The 27,659-nt window shown below is 40.6% G+C and overlaps 1 protein-coding gene across 1 annotated transcript in view; it reads left to right on the top strand.

Moving 5' to 3' along the window:
• The window catches only part of TMEM131 (transmembrane protein 131), a 177,621-nt gene that overhangs the window by 83,857 nt on the left and 66,105 nt on the right, over positions 1-27,659 (top strand). The window contains exons 5-7 of the mRNA XM_015094508.3: positions 10,823-10,946; positions 22,680-22,796; positions 25,255-25,377. Coding sequence (XP_014949994.2) covers positions 10,823-10,946; positions 22,680-22,796; positions 25,255-25,377 — 364 coding nt within the window. The remainder of the gene's footprint in view (positions 1-10,822; positions 10,947-22,679; positions 22,797-25,254; positions 25,378-27,659) is intronic.

Raw genomic sequence — 27,659 nt, forward strand, 5'->3', positions numbered from 1 at the left:
ACTCAGAGAAAGAATAGTCCACTGTGGGCAGCAGCTCCAGCTGAAGTCCATCACAACTTCCCTGGCCTGGCGAGCCGCTGATGACCTTCTGAAGGCATCCTCTCTAAAGCATGCCTTCCCCAGCCTGCCTAGCAGAGGCAGGCACTGCCCCCCTCACTGCTTCTGCGCTGTTGTGTTCACTCCACTGAGCTGGGTTGGATCCCCACCCCAAAGCTGGTTTAGTGTCCAGGCTAATTCACCAGGTGGCTCAGTGGTAAAGAATCCGCCTGCCAATGCAAAAGACATGGGTTCCATCCCTGGTTTGGAAAGATCCCCTGGAGGAGGAAGTGGCAACCCACTCTAGTAATCCTGCCTAGGGAATTCCATGGACAGAGGAGCCTCACAGACTACCATCCTAGGGGTTGTGAAGAGTTGGATACAACTTAGTGACTGACATGCAGTAAAACTTTCTGGGGAGAGCAAGGTAGGCGCCCAAGGTCTGAAAAATGGCTGAGAAAGGAGACTGGCTTGAATCCTGTGGTTAGGGGGTGAGGCTGGGTAGATTTACATGGTCTGAATTTCTCAGTAGATCCGAGAGAGAAACTATACAGGCTTTCCTCTAGGCTTACCCAGATGTGGGGCATAAGGTGAAGGGACATTGTGGGGCTTGAAAACTATTTGTAGTCAGGCATCAAAACTAGAGTGGAATTCTTCATTATACTTGACATCCTCTCCTAACTTCTGTCAAAGCATTGGTTATTGTTCTAATTGTTTCTTTTGATGTCTGTTCTCCTCCTAGACCAGACTATCAAGATGAATTTGTTGGTGGTCAGTTGCTAAGTTGTATCTGACTCTTTGTGACCCCATGGGACTATAACCTGCCAGGCTCCTCTGTCCTCCACTGTCTCCCAGAGTTTGCTCAAATTCGTGATACACACTATTTATCTTTATTTATTTAGCCTATATTTCATACTTAATACATGCCATACATTATCTTCAAGTCCAACAAGATTGTCTGCTGATTTCTTCTGCTACAGTTAAATTTGTTTTGTTTTTAAGTGCTTTTGCTGGACTTCAGTAAACATTTGCTATACTTTTTCTTCTTGATCCAGCTATGTGCAGATTTAATTAATGCCCGTGCTGGAAATGTTTCATTAGCTTCATATGTCTGAGTAACTTTAAGACTTGAGAAGTACCCTTAACCGAACATTTTTTGTTTTCCCAGAAATTGTTAAGTAATCAGAAATCATTGCTCACTATACTGTACTTTTACTTATGCACTAAAGTTTTTGCCTTATGTTTTCTGTGAACTATTTCTACTGCTGTGGTCATTTTTGCTAAACCAGAAGTCACTCTTCATTTCAAAACACCCTTTACGGTATCTGGAAGAACTTGTGAATTGGATGAAATTTACCACTCCAGGTTGTCAACCAGGGTCTCCAAGATGGTTTCCTGTCCTTCAGCAAAGACACAACTCTAGTTCTGTGGCCGCTGACTAGCCCTCCAGGGCCTGAGTCCTCTCATTACCCTGCCCATCCCTGCTGCCCTCTAGGTCTTTGATGCTTGATCAAATTAACGTTCTTCAAAAGTAGGCTCTCTTTGTTTTCATCCATTTTGTTTAAATGTATTCTTTCATTCTGCCTTTTTCCCCCTTTTCCTTTACCTTTCTCTCCCCTTCTTTTCTTTCCCCTTTTTCTTCTCTGTCTGTAACAGTTAGCCTGGAGAAATCTTGGACATGACCACCCTCCCCTTTACTCACCCCGCTAGTTACATATGCCAGTGCTGTTAAATATTTTTCTGTTTCCATAACAACTCCTTTTTTCAAACATTGACTGTAGTTTTAAAAGATCTTTGGGTGAGGACTTGTTTCATTGAGTTCTTTGGTTTATGTAATTAAGTGCAGAAAATCTTGTTTTCAAGTCTAAAGTTTAAAGTAGAGACTTAGTGGCTTTCTAAAAATGTGTAAATTGAATAAACTTGCTATAAATGGAGGTCTTTACTGTCAAGTTAAAGTCAGTTTATGAGAGCCATTTCTCCCTAATCACTTTCTGGTATTCCGAGAAAATCAAATAGGCCGTCTCTTCTAAAGGGCTGTTTGGTGCTTTTTAGCTTTCCTATTTCCCACTGTTCTACCAACACGCCAGTTCAGCCTGAGGGTGCTATGCTCAGATGTTCAGTCGTGTCCAAGTCTTTGTGATCTCATAGACTGTAGCCCACCGGGCTCCTCTGTCCCTGGGATTCTCTCAGCAAGAACACTGGAGTGGAATGCCATTTACTCCTCCAGGGGATCTTCCTGACCCAGGGATCAAATCTGCATCCCTTGCGTCTCCCCTGCCCGGCAGTCTCTTTCCCAGATACGCTCGAGGCGCTGGTCGGGTTCTGCGGTGGCTGAGTGGTGCAGAGCACTGCATGCTGATTCAGCGCAGCTTCCTGCCAGAAGTGCTGCTGATGGACCTCTCTGCCACTGCCACTCATAAAGTGTGTCTGAGGGCAGCTGCTCAGCCATCTCTTCAGCTATTCTGTGGCATTGCATTGTCATCTTTCTGTGGCTAGAAAAATTGCCATTGACTGCAAAATTGCAGCTTACTCTCCAAGCTCGCCTCTAATTCATGAATGCCTCTTCCTAGTTCTTTCGGGTCTCAGACTCTTGTAAAATACGGGCAGCTAGTCAGAAGCTCTGCCCTGTCAGCCCAGAGAACAGCTGCAAAATCTGCTTGATTTATCTCTCAATAATTCACAGTAACCCTCTTGGCCCTACTTTGAAGCACCTGATAATAGAAACAAGCAGGACCAGCACCAGCAAAGCTTTGAGAACCTTCGTCTTGTTTTCACGTCTTACCTGTCTCGCCAAGCAGTAGCACGGGATGTCTGTGACAGGAGGAGTCTTACGGTGGCCTCCAGGTTCCTCGTTCCTAAGGAGCACATACACCTCCTCCCAATCATATTCAAGCAAACACTAACCTAGACGTTGCTGTAAAGAATTTTGAAAGTGTAATTGAAGTCCCAAATCAGTTGACCTTTAAGATTGGGGAGGTAATCTGGGTACTTGACCTCATCACACGAGCCCTCTAAATCTGGCTGTAGCAATCAGAGACAGAAATGTCAGAGGTATTTGATGCAAGGGAGTTTCCTTCTGTTGGTTTTGAAAATGAAGGGGCCATATGGCCAGATACTGAGAGCAGCCCAGACTCTGCCAGCAGCCTGCATGAACTTTGAGCTTTGATGCCCGAGACCCCAAGTAGATCCACCTGTCATGCTCTGCCTCGACCTGTGCCTGACAGAGTTGTCAGATGATAGGTGGGTGTCACTTTCACCCTCTTAGTTTGTGGTACTTCGTTAGGCAACATAAAAAACTGACGCACTGCCTATTTATTTACAAGTAAATTTGTATTAGTACTTGACCATAGTTTTCCACGGTTTTAGTGTGGCCTCTCTCCTTAGTCTCCTACTTTATCGAGGAACCTGAGGCGATGGAGAGGCAGGGAGAGCTGTTTGTATGAGCTCTGTAGGCAGGTCCATCCAAGGAGTACAGCCTCTGCTTCCATGGTGTGGACCTATAGCTGCAGAAATCCTGCTCCCATGCGATGTGTGACTGGAATAGCCTGCTGACGTGCTCCGGATGTCTCTGAGCAGCATAAGGAGATGACTCTTCTCCCCTGAGCAAGGGTTCATTTCTGGAGGGTGTGGTCCAGGGCCTCCCCTCTTTGATCGCTAGAAAAAGAGCACGGCCAACTTCAGCAGCACTGCAAAGCATGCTTTCTGACCCACCCCCACTTCCAGGCTCCTGGCACCTCTAGCCTTGTTTCCTTACCCACGTCCTCTCCTGTAGCTGGCCATCTTCAGTCCAGTCTTCTTCAAGGATGCTCCATGTTACCTGTCTGTCTTACACCATGTCTATCTCATCTGAACTGAGATTGATTGCACTGGCATCGCAGGAGGGAAAACATTAAGAACAAATTCATAGGAGAAACACTGGTTACCAGGTAGTGTATAAAACACTTGACTTTTAAGAGCACGTCTGTTGAAAGGGCTTCCTTGATGGCTCCGACAGTAAAGAATCTGCCTTCAATGCAGGAGACCCAGGTTCAGTCCCTGGTTTGGAAAGGTCCCCTGGAAAAGGAAATGGCTGCTCACTCCAGTATTCTTGCCTGGACAATCCCATGAATAGAGGAGCCTGGAGGGCTGCAGTCAATGGAATCACAGAGTTGGACATGATTGAGCGACTAACACACACACAGACCCATTTGCTGAAAAAAGCATAATTGGTGAACTTCCAGGGTGTGAGGAAGACATGGTTATTTCTCTGCATTTTCATTTCACTTACATGTGTGCATAAGGCTGGAGGAAGGAGAGTTTTCCCTTCCACGTTGTCTTTGTAAAGCTTCTCCTTGTCGCAACAAGGCCAAAGTTTGAAGCCCCAGCTGGATCTGTACCTGCTTTTATTCTGTGGTTCTGTGACCCCTGCCTGAGATGAGTGAGCCTGTTGGTTAAGAGGTCTGGTTCCTGAGGCAGGAGGAGGCCCATGAACTGGGGATCCTCAGGACACTCGGCCTCCTGCTTCCTCACCATAATGCATTGTTCCAGACCCTCCTCTGGGTGCCCTCTATCCCCGCCTCAGGAACAAACCTTGGTTCATCTTCGGATCTTTCCCTCGTGGCTGAGGTTTAAACTACAGAAAGATTCAGGGCCTCATGAGGGCTGGGCTGTAAGCCATGGAGCAGTTCTGGACCAGGTTTCTGCTTCCCTGCAAAGCAGGAAACTCTTCTGTGGGAACCCACCTCTCAAGGGCCATCTGTGGCACAGCCTCCTAGGGACTGCTAATGGAGTACATCTTCTCCACAGCCTTCTCACTTTGGGCAAGAGCTGGCAGCATCTGCAGTGCTGAGCGCTGAGAGTGGGGAGTCTATCTAGGTTTAAGCTTCAGAGACACCAGAAGGCATTTAACATCAACAGCAACAAAACCTCATGTCAGCATTATAAAGAAATTCTCAGTGGTGTGTAAAATGAAAAGCAGCACAAACCGTTATCAGACCCTTAGAAACTGTGCTAAATGTTGACAAAAGACAGTGAAGAGTTCTTATTTATATAATTTGTGGACCATACGCATATGAACCTGACTTTTTAGGGTGGCATGGGAAGACTCTTTGCCATTGAGCCACCAGCAAAGCCCTGACATGGAAAGAAGGTGGTGCTCTCCCACCCGGGGAGAGGCGCACTGTGTAGAGCGGCCCGAGTCAGCTGTAGGTGAAGCTGCAGAAGAGATGAGTAAACCGGCGGCCTGTCACATTTGATGTCAGTTTGAGTGACACAGAATACGAGAGTAGCTCAGAATACGAGAGTAGCTGAAATGTGACTTAACGCGCAACTTTAGATGCAGTGATCACTGTTGATATTATGCCCTCTCCTTTTTCTTTCTTAGTTTTGCCAGGTAGCTAATAATTTATTAGTCTGCCCCCAAAATGGTAATTTTTGACTTCATATATCATCTCTGTTTTATGTGTTTTACTTCATTGATTTCCACTCTTATTTCTGTTATTTCTTTTCTTCAACTTTCTATTGTCTAATATGCTATTCTTTTTCTAATGACATGGATGCTTAATTTTTAGGCTTTCTTCTTTTTAAATGTGTATATTTACACATGTGAATTTTCCTTTAAGCACAACTTGAACTGTATACCACAAAATTTTAATAGTTAATGTCTTCATTTCAATTCATTTGCAAGTGGTTTTTAATTTTTATTCAGACTTCATCTTTGATGCATGCGTTGCTTACACATGTTGCTCTCTTTATTTGTAGAGAACCTGTTTATCTGATTTCTAGTTTAATTGGGCCAGGACTAGAAAATTCTGCATGTAAAGAATTATGGGGGCTTCCTTGGCTCAGTGGTAAAAAGAATTTGCCTGCCAATGCAGGAAACTTGGGTTTGATGCCTGGTCTGGGAAGATCCCACGTGCTACAGAGTAACTATTGACCCTGTGCTCTAGAGTCTATTGACCCTGTGCTCTAGAGCCGGAGGGCCGCAACTAGTGAGCCCACGTGCCTTAGAGCCCGTGCTCTGCAACAGACTGCCACAGTGAGAAGCCTGCACCGCATGAAGACCCGGCACAGCCAGGGATGCATAAAAAGTATTTAAAAAAATAAGAGTAAAACAAAGAAATATAACAAAACAGAAACAGACTCAAGGACGCAAAAAAATTAACAGTTGCCAGAGGGGAAGGGATATGAGTAGGGGAAAAATATGTGAATGGGATTAGAAGGTACAAACTAACATTTATAAACTAAAAGAAGTCACAGGCTTTATTCTATGTAATGTACATCACAGAAAATATGCTCAATATTTTATAATAAAATTATGAACAAAGAAGAGAAACGACAAATAGGAAATAACTAGCAAGGTGATAGACTTTAATCATAAAAAATTGCATTTAATATAAATAGTCTAAACACACCAGTTAAAAGACCAAGATTGTCAGATTAAAAAAGCAAGACAAAACTAAACATACAACAGAAATCCAAAATACAGGAAACAAAATTGACAGAACTAAAGGGGAAAACAGACAGTTCAGTAGTAATAGTTGGGGACTTAGATACCCCACTTTTGATAATGGCATTTGGAAAGAAGTAAACTATCTATTTTTAGATATTATCTCCTTATATATACAGAATCCTAAGCAGTCCTCTTTTTAAAAATATGGAATAAATGAATTCAGGGAGGTTGTAGGATATCAGATCAAAATGTTGTTATTGTTCTGTTGCTAAGTCGTGTCTGACTCTTTGCAACCCCATGGACTGTAGAATGCCAGGCTCCTCTGTCCTCAACTATCTCTCAGAGATTGCTCAAATTCATGTCCTTTGAATCAGTGATGCTACTAAACCATCTCATTCTCTGCTACTGCCTTCTCCTTTTGCCTTCCATCTTTCCCAGCATCAGAGTTTTCTCTAGTTAGTCAGCTCTTCACATTAGGTGGCCAAAGTGTTGGAGCTTCAGCCACAGTCCTCCCAAGTGAATGTTCAGTGTTGATTTCCTTTAGAATTGACTAGTTTGATTTCCTTGCAGTCCAAGGGACTCTCAGGAGTCTTCTCCAGCACCACAATTCTGAAGTATCCGTGTTTTGACTCTCTGCCTTCTTTATGGTCCAGCTCTCCCATGCCTACATGACTGCTGGAAAAACCATAGCTTTGACTATACAAATGTTTGCTGGCAAAGTGATGTCTCTGCTTTTTAACACCTGGTCTAGATTTGTCACAGTGTTCCTTCCTAGGAGCAGGCGTCCTTTAATTTCATGGCTGCAGTCACCATCTGCAGGGATTCTGGAGCTCAAGCAAAGAGAATCTGTTACTGCTTGTACTTTCTCCCCTTCCCGTGATAAGACTGGATACCATGATCTTCGTTTTTTTTTCAATGTCAAGTTTCACACCAGCTTTTCCACTCTCCCCTTCCACATTCATCAAGAAGCTCTTTAGTTCCTCTTCACTTTCTGCCATTAGAGTGGTATCATCTGCATGTCTGAGGTTGTTGATATTTCTCCCAGAAATCTTGATTCCAGCTTCTGATTCATCCAGCCCAGCATTTCATATGATGTACTCTGCACAGAAGTTAAATAAGCAGGGTGACAGCGTACAGCCTGGTCGTACTCCGTTACCAGTTTTGAACCAGACCATTGTTCCGTGTCTGGTTCTAACTATTCCTTCTTGAACTGCATACAGGTTTCATCAGGAGACAAGTAAGGTGTTTCGATACTCACATCTCTTAAGAATTTTCCGCAGTTTGTTGTGACCCACACAGTCAAAGGCTTTAGTGTAATCAGTGAAGCAGAATTATATGTTTTTTTCTGGAATGCCCTTGCTTTCTCCATGATTCAGTGAATATTGGTAATTTAATCTCTGGTTTCCCTGCCTCTTCAAAAGCCAGCTGAAACATCTGAAAGCTGAAACATCTGAAAGTTCTCAATTCACATACTGTTGAAGCCTTGCTTGAAGGATTTTGAGCATACCCTTGCTAGCATGTGCAATGAGTGCAATTGTATGATAGTTTGAACATTGTGGCTCAGTGGTAAAGAATCCTCTTGCCAATGCAGGAGACTTGGGTTTACTCTCTGGGTTAGCAAGATCCCCTGGAAATCCAGTGTTCTTGTCTGTGAAGTCCTATGGACAGAGGAGCCTGGCAAGCTACAGTCCATGGGGTCTCAAGAGTCAGACACAACTTAGTAACTAAGCATCAGATACAAAAATAGTTTATTTCTATGTACTAACAATGAACAGTCTTAAAATTAAGGCAATTTCATTTATAATAGCATCAAAAAAAATAAACTATTTAATACTTATATATAAACTTAACAGAAGTAATACTATAAACTAAAAATGACAAATCATTATCAAAAGAAAAAAGAAATTAAAGGACTAAGTGTGTGTGACCTGTCCCATACTCATAAGTCAGAAAACACAGATGAGAATGGCAGTGCTCCCTAGCCTGATCTGTGGGTTCAGCACGGTCTCCATCAAAATCAGCCTACTTTTTTGCAGAAATTAGCAAGCTGGTCTTAAAATTCACATGGAAATAAAAAGGATCCAAAATAACCAAACAGTCTCAATGTTTTAAAAGGAGACCAGCATTGGAAGACTGACAGTTCCTAATATCAAAAACTTTCTACAAAGCTTTAGTAATCAAGACCCTGTAACTCCAGAAATAGAACTTTACATGTATTGTAAATTGGTTTTGACAAGGGTGCCAAGACTGTTAAATGAAGAAAGAATAATCTTTGCAACAGATGGTGATGCTAAGACAGCTAGATATCCACATGCAGAAGAATTGAGTTGGATCTCCACCTCATACCCTACACAAAAATTGATACAGAGTGTGCCCTAGAGCTGAATGTAGATGTGGCAGAGCTGAACTAGGAAGCGTCAGAGGAAAACACTGGAACATGTCTCCATCGTGCAGGGGTTTCTTAGGTACGGCTCCAGAAGTAAAAGTGACAAAAAAATAAAACATACAGATTGGATTACATAAAAAAAACTTTCATGCTGCAGATGATACCATCAAGAAAATGAAAAGATAGCCCACAGAATGGAAGAAAATATTTGCAACTCTCTCCTAAGAAACTTACATCCATCATATATGAAGAATTCTTACAGCTTCTTAAATTTTATTGTGTGCATAATTGCAGGGTTTCCTTATCTCTCCTAGTTGACATTTCATTATCAAGAATTAGTTCTTTTTTTAAAATTTGGGTTTTGCCCATTTTTTGTCCATATTCCTCAGATATTCCTACACTATTTTCCAAATATTGCCACTTCTATTTATGGCCTACATATCTGTTTTTCTTTTGATTTTTATACTCTGTCTTTTAAAATGTTCTAAATATGTATTCTTTCTTGCCGAATTCTGAGCTAAATTGTCAATCTCATCTTCTCAGCCATGAAGAGATTTTTGTCTCCCTAGCCAATCTGTTACCTATGTTTATTGCTAATATTTTCTCTTGTTTTCTATGTGATTATCTCATTTTGCTAGTATCTTGCCATATTTCTCTATGTATGCTCCATTATGCTTATTTTTAATTCTTGGTTTAACTTTTCCAGCTTGAGGAATGCACTGTTCCACATATAAAGCAATTCTAGCTCTGCCGCCTACTTAAAATTTGAGATTTATACAGATAAAATAAAATTTCAGAAAACATAGGCCAAAACAATTGTATAAGAGGATGTTGTAAAAGTGTAATTGAATTAGAACATGAGGGTTTTGTTTCGCACAGCGGATAGGCAGGAAAGCAGAGCAGAGACATTGGTAAAGGTGTGGCGGTCGAACACGGAGCCAGCCTGGCCCAAGCGGCGGAGACGTGAGGAGCCATTGTTTAGGCTGACACCAAGTGACAGGGACCTTTATAATCCTGAGGTCAAGATTGGGGCAGAGTGGGCAGGCTCTCCCACACACACTTTCACCACGCGCCTGGTTCTGTGCTAGGCTATATGAGGATACACAGTGTGTGTATAACATAACCTTTGTTGTTAGAGTACTGATAATCTTGTTGAGGAAATAAGACAGGTGTCAGGTAGGGAGCACTCTGGAAAAAAATGTAATTTATATTACATTAGAATTCTCTTAAGCTGTCGAGTGAGACAGCCTGTACAAACATGATTAGCAATGGAAGTACCTAAAGGACTACATACCGAGGAGGTTTCACTTTTAAGACAAACTATACCTTGGATCCTAAGGAGAACATTGCAAAAATCTATGGATATCAGATCTTGAGTGCGTGCTTTTTATTGTTAGAGCAGGGACCAGAGCCAAATGACTTGGATTCAAATGAGGTTCCAAGTATGGCTTTAGGCATGTTATTGTGCTGTCTGTGCCTTGGTGTCCTCGCCTGTAAAATGAAGATAATAGCTCCTAACTCATGAGGCAGGTCTACTCACATACCTTTGCCACTAAAGTTTGCCTTCTAAATTGAAGAGCATTTATCAGTGGAATTTGGGGAGAGAAGGAGAGGATTCAGAATTAGAGAGGCAGGTAGTGTTGCAGGAAGAAAGAGATCTGACCATTTGGTTCCTTGCCTGCTTCCCCCTCGACTGTAAGCTTTATCCGAGTGGAGACTTGCCCCCTTACCTCCCAGTACCTGGCTCAGTGTGGCACATACACTTGGCACTCAGAAATTTTATTTGCTGAATAGCTAATGAATGCATTTTATGTGTAATTTTAGATATAAATCAGTGTAATAAGTCTGCATTTTTGGGTATGTATTTGTCTAAATAATTTTGATGATTAATTTTTTAACACTCAGAAATTAACTCTAGCACTGTAGCTTGTCTTTGAATATTTGTAACCATTTTCTTTTTGTTTTTACAGACCAGTTGGAATGCCAAAAATGGAAAAAGTTTACTTACATAATCCTAGTTCTGAAGAAACTATTACTTTAGTATCAATATCTGCTACAACATCACATTTTCATGCATCATTTTTTCAAAACAGGGTAAGTTTCTCCACTACATTTGATGTTTCTTGAGTTTGAAAGTGAAATGTCTAAATCTTTTTTATATAATTTTATCTTATTGTAACTAAAATCTGATTTGAATGTTTCATATTTATTCTGGACTTCAGTTTGTCCCATTTCCTGAAAATTACCACTTCTGCTCTTCAGCACACATTGTTTTCTTAACATGAAACAGCCTGACAAATCAGCTTTGAAATGTAAGCACGCTGGAAAATGTAGCGTTCACGTCTTCAGCTGGTTTTCTTTCCCTTACTGCTGCTGCTGCCAAGTCGCTTCAGTCGTGTCCGACTCTGTGCGACCCCATAGACGGCAGCCCACCAGGCTCTCCTGTCCCTGGGATTCTACAGGCAAGAATGCTGGAGTGGGTTGCCATTTCCTTCTCCAGGGCATGAAAGTGAAAAGTGAAAGTGAAGTCGCTCAGTCGTGTCCGACTCTTGGCGACCCCATGGACTGCAGCACACCAGGCTCCTCCATCCATGGGGTTTTCCAGGCAAGAGTACTGGAGTGGGGTGCCATCGCCTTCTCCGTTTCCTTCCTAATAATAGGTAAATCCTCAGCACTTGTTGGTTCTCTTTTTCTGAGTGATAAAGCATCAGAAACACCCACTCATTAGCTTGTGGTTCTGTAAGTCACCTTTCAGTTGGTTCTTTGCTCCAGGTTTCGTAAGGTTTTCATTAAGATGTCAGCTGGCCTGAGTCCTTGACTTGAGACTCAGGGGAAATCCACTTCCGGATTCGTTCACATTGTCGGCAGAAACCGGCTCCTTGTGCTTGTAGGACTAAGGTCTCGTTGCTGGCTGCTGACCAGAGGCCTCTCCTGGCTCCCTGAGGCACCCACTCTCCTCGTCTCCGGCTTCAGACCAGCACTTGTGCGTCACGTCTCGCTCATGCTTTGGAAATCTCTGGCTTCCTCTTCCACCACCAGTGGAGAAAGCTCTGCTTTCACTGTGTCATTGGGTCAGGATCACCTGGCAGTCTCCTTACTTTATTAACTTAGAGTGAGCTGACTAATAATCTCATTGTATCTGCAGAATCCTTTGTATCAAATAACGCAAACCACAGGTGTGATATCTCCTCATATTCACAGTCACAAAGTGAGGGCAGGAAATTTGGGGGCCTGTTTAGGATTCTGTCTACACACGTATCCTCTAAAATTTTACTTATAATCATTTTTATAGATACTGTGCAAACTTGTTTCTATAAAAAAAACTTTGACAAAAAATCGATCTGAATAAATTTTGAATTTGAGAGACTGCATTAAGCTTTAATATGTAGACTTCCAAAATAATTACCCAAATAACAAATATCAGAGGAAAGTAAATTAACACAGTCTAATTTCATCTTCCCAGGATTTTCCCTGATGCCTTTGAAGAGATATAACTAAATAATTAATTTTTAGTGTATAAATTTTCATCAGTTATTTCAATTTTTGCATTTCTTCTTTCTAAAATCCTGTTTTCATCACATATTGTTAAGTAGCACCTTCTAGTGTAAAAACAAGGCATATAATCTTGACATTTTTAAAATTGAAAACTATCTTGTAAGCAAGGAATGGATAAGTCAGCATATTTTGATGATAAAGTTTTAACTTGCTTATTGTGCTGAGTTGTTCTTTATTTTTGTAAATGTACTGATGGTCTCAGCAGTTGGATCCCAGTGCTAGGGGAGATGTGTGTGTATGTTCACCTAGCCTGGTACCCTCGTTCTGCCGATGAAGAGCTGAACCCTGATGGCCTTGCCTGTCGTCGTGCAGTTAGTGACAGGAACCAAGGTGAAGGCCTAGGCATGCTGTTGGCGTCCCCAGAGCTTTGTGTCACATGAAGCTATGGTGTCAGTGGCTCCTGTATGTTAGTCTGTGTATGGAGACTTAGGAAAAATGGAATCATCCAGCTTGCAGGCATTGCCAGAGTGGAGAGACATGTTGGGTTAAAAGGCAGACCAGTAAAGTGACATGAAAACAGTTTAAAAGTAGTTTACAACTACACGACAGATTTTATTTTTATCTTGTTAACTTAATTTGCTAATTCAAGCAGTGTTTTGTTGTTTTTAGCATCAAGCTTCATCCTTGTTAAAGGCCAGGGTTTTTACGTTTTTAATGTTCCTGTCACAATACACAGCAGACCAAATAGATAGCAGAGTTACAGATAGCTTCTTACAGGGGCTGTGTAGACAGTGCAGACCGAGTGGACTGCGAGGTGGCTTGCGGAGCACACGGCCCCTCCAGAGGACCAGCCTCTGTTCCCCTCCAGCCAGGGGCGGCCACATGGGAATGTAAGCTCATGCAGTCATGATTTTCCAAGAAGAGTCAGAAACAGGGGCTTGTATGTGATAATCTTCCAATATTTACGAATGATAAATGAAGTCAATTTTGAAAGACAGTGTAGACCAAAGAAAACAAGTAAAGGTCACCAATTTGACATTTCTGGACTGGCTCTCTTAGGGACTTACTTCAACACATGAATCTTACGCAAATGGAATAGTCTCTCTGAAGGTTCTTTAAAAGATAAACCCACTGTGTACGCAGTCAAAGAACAAGGTAAAAGCCAGTCTGTGTGTTCCACTGTCAGGAGGTGGGATTAAACAATGAAATAATTCACACCTATCAGAATTTACGTGGAGGTGCTCTAGATTTAGCTTGAAGCAGATAGCCAAAATCTGTGCTGTCTTAAGTTGTTATTTTCTTATTCTCCTTGATTTTCATCTTTATTCCCTACAGTAAGATATTGACTTCAGAAGCTCAAGAAGTGGAGAGGTTGACTTAACTCTTGAGAAGAGGGAACCTTATTTCTCTTCCACTTAATTTTATGCCTGTCATCGGAGCCTTTGGGGAAAAATAAGAGTTTCTCGTGTCCAAGAGAGCAGGCCCTTTCTATACATTTATCCTCAGTCTAGTTGTCTTGTCATCTTAGAATTCCTGGTCAGATCATATTTCTTTGAGAATAAAACATTTTTGTAAGTCACTTAGGTTTTTGACTATTTACCAGTATCATACATGCATTAACTAACCAGTAGGAAGCACAAAAAGGAGTAGTCATTATTTAAAAGGCCAAGTGTTACATAACCATTTTTTTTAACCACATTATAAATAATACATATTACCTGGAAGTCAAGAACAAGGGTAATAAAAGGAATGTGGTTGCATGACAATTTATTTTTCTATATATAACTCCTAATAATTATTTGTGGTTATAATTATGTTGATTAACTATAATTGTCTACAATTAAAAGTACATAATATTAAAACTGCAGTTTAGACCTATTCATCTCCATGGCTAGATTGCATATTGGCCATAAAATACATAATGTATGGCTTGTTATAAAGAATTCAGAGACTTTTAATACTCTGTAATAGTCAAATTTTGATTAAGATGAGATTTGGGTCCCTTATTAGTAAGCAAAGAAAAAGTATTTTTCCTTGGTCGTATAGAACCTTTTGTTTGATTACCTTTTTGAGTTAATTGAAGATTAACTAGGATAACTTTGCTTCAACCCATGGCTAAAATGAAGTTTTTACTCGTTTATTTTAGTATGTGTAATAATCTCTTCTCATGGGTTGAAGGTCATTATTGGCTATTAATGATAATTTTTAATTATATATAAAGACCTGGATATTTTTAATTCTGTTTCAGGTTAAATTCTGATATCCATGCATGTTATTAGAAATTGAACAAAACATGGTAGAGCCAGTAATATGCAAATATTATTATACAGATAATAAAAAGAATCAGATTTGTATCTGTTTATATGGAATAATATGTTAATATGTAAAAAAAGCACATTGTAGAATAGAATATGATGCCATTTTTTATAAAATGTACAAAATCTTCCCTCAAACAGCATTCATCCCCTTAAACAACATCTCTCCAATTTCCCCACCACCCAGAGTCTGGTAACCACCATTCTGCTCTGCTTTCATAAGTTCTGTGTTTTTAGATTCCACATGGAAGTGATTGTTTTTTACTATCTCACTTAGCATAATGTCCTCACAGCCCTCCGTATCACAAATGGCAGGATATTTTGTTATGGCCAAATAATACTCCATTGGATATGCATACACAGCACAACTTCTTTATCCATTCGTGTGTTGCCAGACACTTAAGTTGTTCCCATACCTTAACTATGGTGAATAACGCTGCAGGAAACGTGAAAGTGCATGTATCTCTTCAGTATCCTGTTTTCATTTCCTTTGGCTTTATACGCAAGTGGGATTATTAGATTATATAGTGATTCCAGTTTTCATTTTTTGAGGATCTCTATACTGTTTTCCATGGTGGCTGAAACAACAATTACAGTCTTACCAGCAGTGTGAAAGGACTGCCTTATATCCACATCCTCACCAGGACTTTTCTGTTGATGACAGTTGTGAGCTGATATCTCATTGTGGTTTTGATTTGCATTTCCCTGGTAATCAGTGATATTGAACATCATTACATGTATCTGTTGGCTATTTAGATGTCTTCTTTGGAAAAATGGCAGTTTAGTTCCTCTGTGCATTTTAAAATCAGATTGGTTTTTTGTTATTGAGTTGTGTAAGTTCTTTATATATTGTGGTTATTAACCTCTTATCCATTATATGGTTTGCACATATTTTTGTTTATTTATTTTTGGCTGTGCTGGGTCTTTGTTCCTGCACATGGGCTTTCTCTAGTTGCAGCAAGTAGGGGCTACTCTCTAGTTGTGGTGCACAGGCCTCTCACTGAGATGGCTTCTCTTGTTGCAGAGCACAGGCTCTTGAGTGTTCAGTTCAGTCGCTCAGTCATGTCCGACTCTTGGTGACCCCATGGACTGCAGCTCGCCAGGCCTTCCTGTCCATCACCCACTCCCAGAGTTTACCCAAACTCATGTCCATTGAGTCGGTGATGCCATCCAACCATCTCATCCTCTGTCATCCCCTTCTCCTCCTGCCTTCAATCTTCCCCGGCATCAGGGTCTTTTCAGATGAGTCAGTTCTTTGCTTTGGTGGCCAAAGTATTGGAGTTTCAGCTTCCACATCAGTCCTTCCAATGAACACCCCGGACTGATCTCCTTTAGGATGGGCTGGTTGGATCTCCTTGCAGTCCAAGGGACTCTCAACAGTCTTCTCCAACACCACAGTTCAAAAGCATCAATTCTACAGCGCTCAGCTTTCTTCACAGTCCAACTCTCACATCCGTACATGACCACTGGAAAAACCATAGCCTTGACTAGATGGACCTTTGTTGGCAAAGTAATGTCTCTGCTTTTGAATATGCTGTCTAGGTTGGTCATAACTTTCCTTCCAAGGAGTAAGCGTCTTTTAATTTCCTGGCTGCAGTCAGCATCTGCAGTGATTTTGGAGCCCAAAAAAATAAAACCAGCCACTGTTTCCACTGTTTCACATCTATTATAAAGTGATGGGACTGGATGCCATGATCTTAATTTTCTGAATGTTGAGCTTTAAGCCAACTTTTTCACTCTCCTCTTTCACTTTCATCAAGAGGCTCTTCTTTACTTTCTGCCATAAGGGTGGTATCATCTGCATATCTGAGATTATTGATATTTGTCCCGGCAATCTTAATTCCAGCTTGTGCTTCTTCCAGCCCAGCATTTCTCATGATGTCCTCTGCATATAAGTTAAATAAGCAGGGTGACAATATACAGCCTTGTTGTACTCCTTTCCTATTTGGAACCAGTCTGTTGTTCCATGTCCAGTTCTGACTGCTGCTTCCTGACCTGCATATAGGTTTCTCAAGAGGCAGGTCAGGTGGTCTGGTATTCCCACCTCTTTCAGAATTTTACACAGTTCATTGTGATTCACACAGTCAAAGGCTTTGGCATAGTCAATAAAGCTAGAGTGTTCAGGTTTTGGTAATTTTGGTGCATGGACTCAGTAGTTGGGACTAGAGCATGGGCTCAGTAGTTGTGATACAAGGGTTAATTTGCCCCACGGCATGTGGAATCTTTCTGGACCAGGGATTGAACCTGTGTCCCCTGCATTGGCAAGTGGATTCTTAACCACTGGACCATTGGGGAAGTCCAGTTTACAAATATTTTTCCCCATTCCATAGGTTGCCTTTTCATTTCATTGATGATTTCTTTTGCTATGTAGAAGCTTTTTAATGCATTCTCTTACTGATTTTTTGCTTTTGTTCCTCTGCTTTTGATAGCATATTGTAATCATAAGGAGTTTTTTCCCTATATTCTTCTAGGAGTTTTATCCCTGTGTTTTCTTTTAGGAGTTTAGTGGTATGAGGTTATATATTTTAAATCTTTAATCCATTTTGAGTTATTTTGGAGAGTGCTGTAAAATAGGGGTCCAATTTCATTTTTCTATGTATGGTTATCCAGTTTTCCTAACATCATTTATTGAAGATACAATGTTTCCCTATCGAGTATTCTTGGCTCCCATGTCAAATATTAGATAAACAGTATATGCAAGGGCTTATTTCTGGACTCTTTATTTGTTCCATTGATCTACATGTCTACCTTTTTTCGGAAGCATACTGTTTTAATTTCTTTAGCTTTAGGGTGTGCTTTGAAAGCAGGAAGTATGATGCCTTCAACTTTGATATTCTTACTATTGTTTTCTATTTCTCTGCAAATTTTAGGATTGTTTATCTATTTCTGTTTAAACTGTCATTGGTTTTGATAAAGATTTCATTGAATCTGTAGATGGGTTTGCTTAGTATGGAAAGTTTTAAAATATTAACTTTTCTGAGCCACAAAGGTTATCTCCCCATTTGTATGTCTCTTACAGTTTCTTTTATCAAGGTCTTACAGTTTTCATCATACAGATCTTTCACCTCCTTGGATAAATTTATTACTAAGTATTATTTTTGATACTACTGTGAATAGAAAAGTTTTTTTTTCTTCGTCAGATGTTTCATTATTGGTGTGTAGCCTATACACCGGTTTACCAGTACAGTGGTTTCTATGTATTGATTTTATCTCCTACATCTTTATAGAATTTGTTGGTTAGTTTTAGTAGTTTTTTGTTGAGTCTTCAGGATGTTCTCTATGTAATATTGTATCATCTGCAAATAACAACTTTTTCTCTTATTTTCCACTTCTGATGCCTTTTGTTGTCTTGCCTTAATTGCTTTAACTTAGGCCTTCCAGTACTGTGTTGAATAAGACTAAGAGTGGGCCCCCTTGTCTTGTTTCTGATCTTAAAGAAAAACTCAAATTTTCATCACTGAGTGTGATGTTAGCTTTGGGTGTTTGTATATGGTCTTTATTATATCAGAGTATGCTTCTTCTGTACTCAGTTGAAGGTTTTTATCATGAAGAGATATATTTTTGTCAAGTGCTTTTTTGTTGTGTGGCTGGATTTACTTGGCTAATAATTTTTGAGAATTTCTACATCTGTATTCATCAGGGATATTGTTTATAGTTTTCTTGTAGTGTCTTTGTCTGGCTTTGGTATCAAGGTAATGCTGGCCTCATAAAATGAGTTTGGAAATGTTCCCTTGTCTTAATTTTTGAAGAGTTTGAGAAAGATTGGCATCAATTCTTCTTCAAGTATTTGATAAAATTCATCAGAGAAGCCATCTGGTCCTGGAGTTTTCTGTTTGGGGAGGTTTTTGATTACTTATTTGATTTCCTTACTTATTGTTCTATTGAGATTTTCTATTTCTTCCTGATTCAGTCTTGATAGGTTGTATGTTTCTAGGAATTAATCCACCAGGCTGCTCTCTTACCCCGAACCCAGGAGAGGTCACTGTCTCATGCAGTGTTGCCTTAGCATGGGTTGGGGAGTTGACCCTGGGAAAATGCCTCTTACTATCTCCACTGCAACCACATTCTTTTTTTTTTTTTTTTTTGCTTCCAGTGGCGTGCTGGAATACGTCCTTGGGAAAGGTAGACTCTGCAAGTCATCTCTTGTCCAGTGTTACCTTCCCAGGTCAGGTTCTCTCCCAGCTGCAACTAGACAGGATGCGGTGGGCTCATTGGTTCCGCAGCCTGTGCAGAAGTCTGTTTGTGTCCAGATACGCAGGTGGGCAGGATGGCTCCCAGGTCTTCAGGTGTATGGCACCGGATCCCACAAGTCCCACAGAGGCACTTCTGCTGTGGATGGATATCTAATATGTTGTTTTAAAGGGAACGAAAGGGAGGAATGTCTTACACCACCAGATTTAAATAGGAGAGTCAGGGAAGGCTTCATTCAGAAGGTGACAGTTGAAGACTGAATGAGATGTATACAGGGAAGTGGAATATATGGAAGACATTTCATACACAGGACTCAGTCAGTGAAGTCTCTGATATGAAAGCATGACTAGTGTGCAAAGAGGACAGTGTGGCTAGACCAGAGTGAGCAAGGGTGAGAGAAGTAAAGGGGTTGTGGTAGGGGGCAGACTGCTAAGGGCCTTACAAGGTGTAATAAGGATTTGCGCTCTGATCCTGAATGACATAGGAAGCTATCACAGGTTTTGAGCAGAGGAATGAACGATAGCTTTATGTTTTATAAAGGATCACTGTTTATCAGAAATAGACTCAAGAAGGGCAAGGGGAGAATAAAGGACACTAGTTATCTTGGCTGTTGCAGAATATCAGGGTTATTATTAGTTTTAGATTATTATTATTATAAACTAATATCAAGATTGCTCTAAGCAGAGAGAAGAAATGAAGAAAGCTGTGCGATTTGGGATGTATTTTGAAGACAGCAGCAGAATTTTCTGAGGTGGAATTGAGAGGAAGAGAAGCGTCAAGAGTGACTCCAGAGATTTTGTCTTGAGCGGCTGGAAGGACGGAGTTGCCATCAACTGAGATGGGAAAGGCTGAGAGCAGGGCAGGTTTCCAGAGTGTAGCCAGTAGTTCAGTTTTGGACGGATTAGATTTGGCGTGTCTCCTAGATGTCCAGGTGGAGGTGCCAAGTAAGCAACTGGTATTTAAGTTTCGTGTGTGAGGGAAAGGACTAGGCTTAAAACAGAAGTGTAGGCAACATATAAGTGTAAATCAACTATATTTCAATTTAAAAATAAATTTTAAAAAAGAGTAGCTTAACAGTGACCCCCTCTCCCCGCGGCAGCCACCACTCTCAAAGGAAAAGAAGAAGCATTCACTGGAGGGAGGACTATTCAGAGGCTTTTATTTGTTGGTTTGTTTTCACATTCTGGTTTGAGTTTTTCCAATTAAAATAAAATAAGAAATCTGAAGAAAAAAGTAGGAGTCACCGGTAAAGATGGGAAGCCCGGACCTAGGTGAGATCACCAAGGGAGCAGGTGGTCAGGGACTGATGTGGTACAAAGATGGAAAACTTCACTGCAAATAATTTAAAACCGAAGTTAGCACATGTTGTGCTGCCTTCGTTATCTTTTCCTACTGTTTTCTTTTTTCTTTAGTCATACTGAATGTATTTTAAAGTTTGCAGCAAAGGGAACAAAAAGATAAATTGCAGCAAATCTGATGAATTTCTACAGGAAGATTACATTCCTGAGCCTGAGTTTATTCTGTTTCATCACCGTTCTGTTACATCCTTAAGTGTCTTTTGGAAGTAGATTTTCCCTGTTATTTAGAAAATGAAAAAAAAAAAAAAGGAAATAATTGCTCTGTGTGTTTCTTGAGGCATCTTTTTTTTTTCTTTAGTTGAAGGATAATTGGTTTACAATATTGTGTTGGTTTCTGCCATATATCATCCAAATCAGCCGTAGAAATGCACGTGTCCTCTCTCTCAAGCCTCCCTCCACCTTCCACCCCATCCCACCCCTCTGGGTTGTCTCAGAGCAGCAGGTGGGAGCGCCCTGCGTCATACAGGAGATCCCCACTGGCTGGCTGTTTCACGTACGGTAGTGTATATGTCTCAATTCATCCCCCCCTGCTTCCTCCGTTGTGTCCAGTTTTCAAGTCTTTAAGTAATAAAGAGTTGATTGGATAGTGGGAACTGTCAGAGAACCTGTACTCTTGTATCCAGGCTTCTTTTCCCCCTAGGATATAAATGACATTGTGAAGTAAAAGCTTCATCTTCCTTTTTACTCTTGGTCATTCTATCTGGGGTTTTACCAGTTTTGCAGACCTTTTTGAAGCATCAGCTTTCAGTTTTCCTGATTTTTCCATTTTCTGTTCCATTATTTTCAGCTCTTGTCTGTTTTAGTCTTCTTTTGCTTATTTTGGGTTTAATTTATTCTTTTTCTAGTATTTCAGGGTGGAAACATAGACTATTGATTTGAGACATTTCTTTTCAAGATAAGCGTGTAATGCTATAATTTTCCTCCCGAGTATTTCCTTTAGCTCAGCTCCTAAATTTTGATATGCTGTGTTTTCATTTCCAGTTGACTTTGAATGTTTTAAAATTTCCTTTGTGACTACTACTTTAACCAGCGGGTTATTTAGAAGTGTATTGTTTCATTTCGAACTGCTTAGGGGTTTGCCATATATCTTCCTGTTACTGATTTTCGGCAAGTGTGGCCTCCATCTGCATCTACAAACTCCAAAGCTTCTATGTACCATGTTGTGTAGCCCACACTCAATGTTTAGCAATGCATAAAAATTTTAGCTGAATTCATTTTACTGTCTTGAATGCTAACCTCATCTTCTTCCCATTATCTGCCTTACTGATGTTCCCATCTCTTCTTGAAGGTGTTTGTCTTTCCTTAAATTGGGGGCTGGTTGATACACAAGAAAGGTTACCATTTTTCAGATGATTTTTGATTTTATAATACAGGAAACATGCTCTTCCCAGCTTTCTACATCCAGAGCAGAAGACAGAAGTCTCAGTGCCATAGATTTTAAGCTATAATTTGGGAGCATTTAGAGTTCTAGCCACAGAGGCAGAAAGAGAGAAGTTAAGGACTTTGCATATTAAAATGCAGGCTTCATTGCAGGCAGAACTGCATTCATAGTCTCAGAGACTTTGTGAAGCAGCCCTATCGTCTGCTGTAATAATTTTTTTTTTTTTTTTTTTTTTTTGCTTTACAATACTGTATTGGTTTTGCCATACATTGACATGAATCCGCCACGGGTGTACATGAGTTCCCAATCCTGAACCCCCCTCCCACCTCTCTCCCCATATCATCCCTCTGGGTCATCCCAGTGCACCAGCCCCAAGCATCCTGCATCCTGTATTGAACCTAGACTGGCGATTCATTTCTTATATGATGTTATACATGTTTCAATGCCATTCTCCCAAATCATCCCACCCTCTCCCTCTCCCACAGAGTCCAAAAGTCTGTTCTATACATCTGTGTCTCTTTTGCTGTATTTGCAAACCACAGTGACATTCTCAGTTTGCTGAAGGTCAGAGGAGGGGTCTCCTCTCTTCTCCTTTCTTTTATAATGTGCATTGCTGGCACTTTTTGTGCCTTGTGTGAATGGGTGACGGAGGTCAAAGGGTTGAGGCTGGGCTTGTTTACTTATTAGAATAGCACAAGTGGCTGCTTAGTAGTAGAGTAGAACATCTATATAAAAAGCTCGGCTTCAGCTCATCTCCTCCTTGATCGTCTGATGTTGAAAGAGCCTGTAATTAGGCACTTCATTCCAGCCTGATGATTACTGAATGAACAGAATCCAAAGGAACCATCTGTTGTACAGGGTTTTAGAATTGTGATTGACAAAGATATGTGAAAGCCGATATGAAGACATCTTTTTTTCCATTGCAAAATAGTTTGGCTAATTTAAAACGTAAACTTTGGGGAGGAAAATGCTAGTTTATGGAAATGATTGTAAGATGTTTTAGAGAACTTGAGCTGTCTACATATAGACACTATGATCTGATACTTTTTTTTTTTTACTAATTTAACTTACTGCTTTTCTTTTTCAGAAAATTCTTCCAGGAGGAAATACATCATTTGATGTAGTTTTTCTTGCAAGAGTAGTGGGAAATGTAGAAAATACTTTATTTATTAATACATCTAATCATGGGGTATTCACTTACCAGGTAAGAATCCGAATGAAATTTTAATTATTTATAAAATACAGTTTTCATCTTCATCCTATCATACAACAACATCTTAGGAACTCTTTTCAAAAACTCATGATCAGGGAAAATGTAAGAGTTTAGAGTTAGAGCATTTTTATACTTTACAACTGCATTTGTGAGTATCCCTATTCAAACCAGACTGAACAAATGATCTTTAAGAGCTACAGCTAAAGTGTTCATATAAGATTGGTTGGCAGAAGAACAGGTAAAAATATTTTCACAGTGCCTCTAGATTTTTTAAAATTTTTACTTTTTGCACACTTATGAAGTGATAACAGTTTCAGGATTAAAAGATGTGTCCCTGTTTTTCTTTGGTAACTGTTTAAATTTTTCATCTTCCCTCGTGGCTCAATTGGTAAAGAAACTGCCTGCAATGCAGGAGACCCAGGTTCAATCCCTGGGTCAGGAAGATTCCCTGGAGAAAGGAGGGGTAACCCACTCCAGTATTCTTGCCTAGGAAATCCCATGGGCAGAGGAGCCTGTCGGGCTACAGTCCATGGAATCTCAAAGAGTCGGAGACGACTGAGCAACTAACACTCTATGTGTATAATCATCGTTTGGATTATTAAAGAAAGTTAGTGTTTTTCTAATCAATTTTTTTTATATAGCAAGATTACAAAGAAATAATTTATTTGGCACTGTTCTACACACTTTACATGCACTTCTGTCTGCATTACAGATACTGTCCTTCTCATTTTTTTAGATAAGGAAGGTGAAATTTAGAAAGGGTAAGCAGTTACACTTATGCTGCCGGTAAGTTGTTGAGCAGGGATTCAAATCCATGTCTTTATAGCTACAAAGACTATCCTATTAACCACTGAGCTGTACTGCCCATGGAACTCAGATCCTTCCTGAGCTAATATCTTACTTTGCAGTTTTTATGCTTGTTTTTGAACATTTCTTCTCAGCTACCCAGAATGCTTCATGTATTTTGTAAATTATTTGTGTATTTTGGAAATCACTGTCAGAGTAAACATTCATGTTAGTCAGACATCATGTCTTATGCTTATTTATGGTGAGTAAGTCTTTAATAGTCATTTGGTAGGCATTCAGTAAACTTTGGAAGCCTTTATGGATGAGTGACTTTGACGTGCTCTACAGAGCACTTGGCATATACTTGCTGAATAAATGGAAAGAGCTCCATGAGACTGGAGAGACCTGTGCCCTCCAGAGGCACCCCCAACTGACCTTGGGCGACCTGAGGTCGTGGTCGGGTGGTTCTCAGGGTGCGCCTCACTGCGCACATCTTCACCTCCCCACACCGAGTCTTTCACCACATCTTGCTCTTAAATGTCTTTCTCCTCTCCAGCGCCGCTGCTGTCTCCCAGGCCGGCCCGCCCTCCCTTTCCCTGGGTGACACAGAGCCTCCTGACCGTCTTTCCTCTCCTCCACAGCCCCTGCCACAGTCCATTGTTCATGCTGTAGCCATTGATGGTCTTCTCTGAACATAAACCACATCTAGTCAGCCCCTCACGTAAATCCTATGCTTTGACACTGCTCTTAGAGCAAAATGCACGCTCCTGAGCAAAGCCAGCAAGGCTCTAAGGGTCTGACTCCCATATTAGCTCTCCCATCTCATCCCATTTGACCATGGTTCTCATCTTTTCCTTTGTCTCCCGACAAGCCAGGCCTTTTCCTGCCTCCAGCGCTTTGCCTATATACTTCTCCTTGCTGAAGATTCACTGTTGCTTCTTTTTGTCTTTCAGCTGACATCAGCTCACGTCACCTCCCCAGCCACCCTCTCTGAAAGAATTTTCCTATCCTCACTCCAGCTAGCTGCTGTGTATCACATTATCCTTTTTTAAAAAGCTTTTTATTGTTATCTGCCCCTCATACTAGAATTTAAGTTCCATAAGGACAGGCACATTGTACATCTTGTTACTGTTGAATTATTCACAACTGTACATGCTTGTGCCCAGCACATCATAGGCACTTAATAAGTGTTTGTCATTTGAGTGACTGGCTCACCCTGTTGGTCAGCCCACATTCCTATGTAGGAATGACCTGGGACTGGGCTTGGTCCTTGAGAGATTGTCTGGGCCCTAGAGCCATCTTCAGGTGATTGAAACAGGGAAATCTTAGGATTCTCTGTTTTTCTTCTTTTGTCTCTCCATCACTTCATGAAGGACTGCTAGCAGGTTAATTTCTAATATATTATAGAAATCATTCCAAATGTATATATATGTTAGCGACATGTATATAAATATGAATATATATATTCTTGAGATATATGTATATCTCATATCAGCTGATAAGTCAAGTACAGAAACTACATGTCCTTTTTAAAAGAATTAAGATTTTGCCATAAGTAAATTCACCAGTTTTCCCTAAATCAATCAGTTGTAACTCTAAAAATGTAATCTAAAACTATAAAAGCTACTCAGATTGCTTTTTTTTTTTTCCCACTTGGAAACAGGTATTTGGTGTTGGAGTTCCAAATCCATACCGATTGAGGCCATTCCTTGGGGCCAGAGTCCCTGTGAATAGCAGTTTCTCACCTATAATAAACATACACAATCCTCACAGTGAGCCTTTACAGGTGAGTTTATGACAGTGACTTTTTAACATGTTTCACTTCAGTGGAAATTAATGCTTAGCGTGAAATCTCAGTCTTTTACAGTTTTTAAGATTACCTAAAACAGGTTTTTAAAATGTATGCCAGTATGTAGTAATGAAGCAAGATATTCTTTTAATGCTGCTTGTAATCTGAGATTATATCAGTCTGGTTATTGAATGTTTGGAACCATTTTTTAAATGACTGGTTTCTCTGGTGTTAGTTTTAAGTGGCTCTACATTTAATTTAAAGAGAGTTTTCATCTATATGAGGCCCCCTACTTTTCTTGCTTGAGCTCCTTCTGGCCCAGTTTAAAATTTTAAATCCACTATTTGTATTTATTTCTAGTAATACTAAATTTTGGATGATGGCAGCCTGGAAATTAAAATCCAAGGAAAGGATAATGTAGAACCATTGATTAAAAGCCAGCTTATTTTTTTACTTTGAAAAATCCAACTCCTTTTCTTGCCCAGTCTTTCAGTAATCATATTTCCACCTTTGAAATCCCTCCTCACTCAGCCCTTGTCTCTAACACGGTGGCAGTGCCTGGTGTTGCTCCTTCAGGTATTTCCGCAGATCCCCGCCCCAGCTCCCCAGTGACTTCTAGCCATGGACGTTTGTTGCCATTGTAGCTTCTAGCTGTGCTGTCTGTGTGGAAGGATATGTGGATAATTTGCAGAATAATGTTTACTCCCAGGGCCCATGGGGTTCTTCGGGACCAACACTGAAGAGCTGAGCATATAGCTTGAAAATAGCAGGTGGAGAATAAGCACTGCGTGTTGTGTGAGCCGCTGAGCTCTGACGACGAAAGTGGGTTTTGTCATTCTGGCACTCCCTGGTAGAAAGGCTCATAAATGGTGAAGAGGAAAACGAGGAAGAATACAATGAGATATTCAGATCTGGGTTTGTGAAATGTCTGGAAATTGTATGCTGAGGTAGCAAAAAAGGGTTCCCTGCAAACTCAGCTGCCATTGGGTGAGGATAGCCATTGATGAAAACACTCCCCCCACATTCTGGTTATATGTGCTGAGTATCTTCATCGTGAAAGAGGAAAGTGCCTTGTCTCCTGCTTTTACAAGTGAGAAAGAGTTCCTCTCCATCATCGGTCTTCGTTTATATCCTTTTGCTGCTTTGGGGAATGGTGTTCTTTCCCTGTTTCAGCTAACTTTTATCACAAAACTATACAGAAACCTCGTAAATTCGTGCTGCTCTCTTTTCTTGACTGTTTTTGAGTCCAAGAAATAAGGATTGTCCTCTGGTTCTCTCAGGCCCTGCTGTGTGAGCTGACACGCACAGCTGCAGCACCAGTGTTACAGAGCCCCAGGGGTATACCGCTGCCGTGGCTGCCCCACCGCAGGCTGAGGGTCTTGCTTTCTGCTGGGAAAGATGGAGGTCACCCTAGTTACCATACTTAAGTAGCCTTACAGTCTGTGTCTTTGCTCCTCAGCCTTTTGAGGCATCAGACTACCTTCGAGAACAACTCTCTCTGAGTTCAGTACGGAATTTTTTCCCTTGGCTTGTCTAGTCCTTTTCCAGTCATGTAACATTTCAGTTGAGTGTCTATCTCAGTGCACTTCTCATCAGCACACAGGAGAGCACATGGAAAGCCAGGGTTGCTCTCTCAGAACCAGCAGATTGGGATCTCCTGGCAGTTCAGTGATTGAGACATAGCTTCCAGTGCAGGGGCACTGGTTCAATCCCTGATCTGGGAACTAAGATCCCACATGCCACAGGGTCCTGTCAAAAAAAAAGAAGAACCAATAGATTGTCTCTGGAAAGCAGTTTTATTTTTGTTTTTGAGAGAAAAACTCCAAGTCCCTTCCTGATGGACACTGTTTACTTGAGGTGTAATTGCCATATAACACTGTGTTAAATTCAGGTGAACAGCGTAGTGACTCGGTATCTGTATCTATCACAGAATGATCGCCACAGTAAGTCTCGTTAGCAACATCACCACACGTGATTACAAAAATTTTTTTTCTCAGGATGAGAAATTTTAAGATCTGTTCTTTTAGTAACTTTCAAATGTACAGTTACAGTGTTATTATTAATTATAGTCACTGTCCTATCACACTCCGCTGACTTAATTGCTTTTAAAACTGGAAGGTTGTGTGGAAGACACTCTTAACCCGATAGTCCTGTGTGTCATGAACGTGTCCTCAAATTTAAGAAAGTATTGCAAAGCAAGAAATTACACCTCATTTGTTCTTTATACAACACTAGCACACAAGTATGTTCTCACTGAAAACTATTAACAGTTCCCATGT

The sequence above is a fragment of the Ovis aries genome, chromosome 3 (genome assembly GCF_016772045.2).
Source record: "Ovis aries strain OAR_USU_Benz2616 breed Rambouillet chromosome 3, ARS-UI_Ramb_v3.0, whole genome shotgun sequence".
Lineage (NCBI taxonomy): Eukaryota > Metazoa > Chordata > Mammalia > Artiodactyla > Bovidae > Ovis > Ovis aries.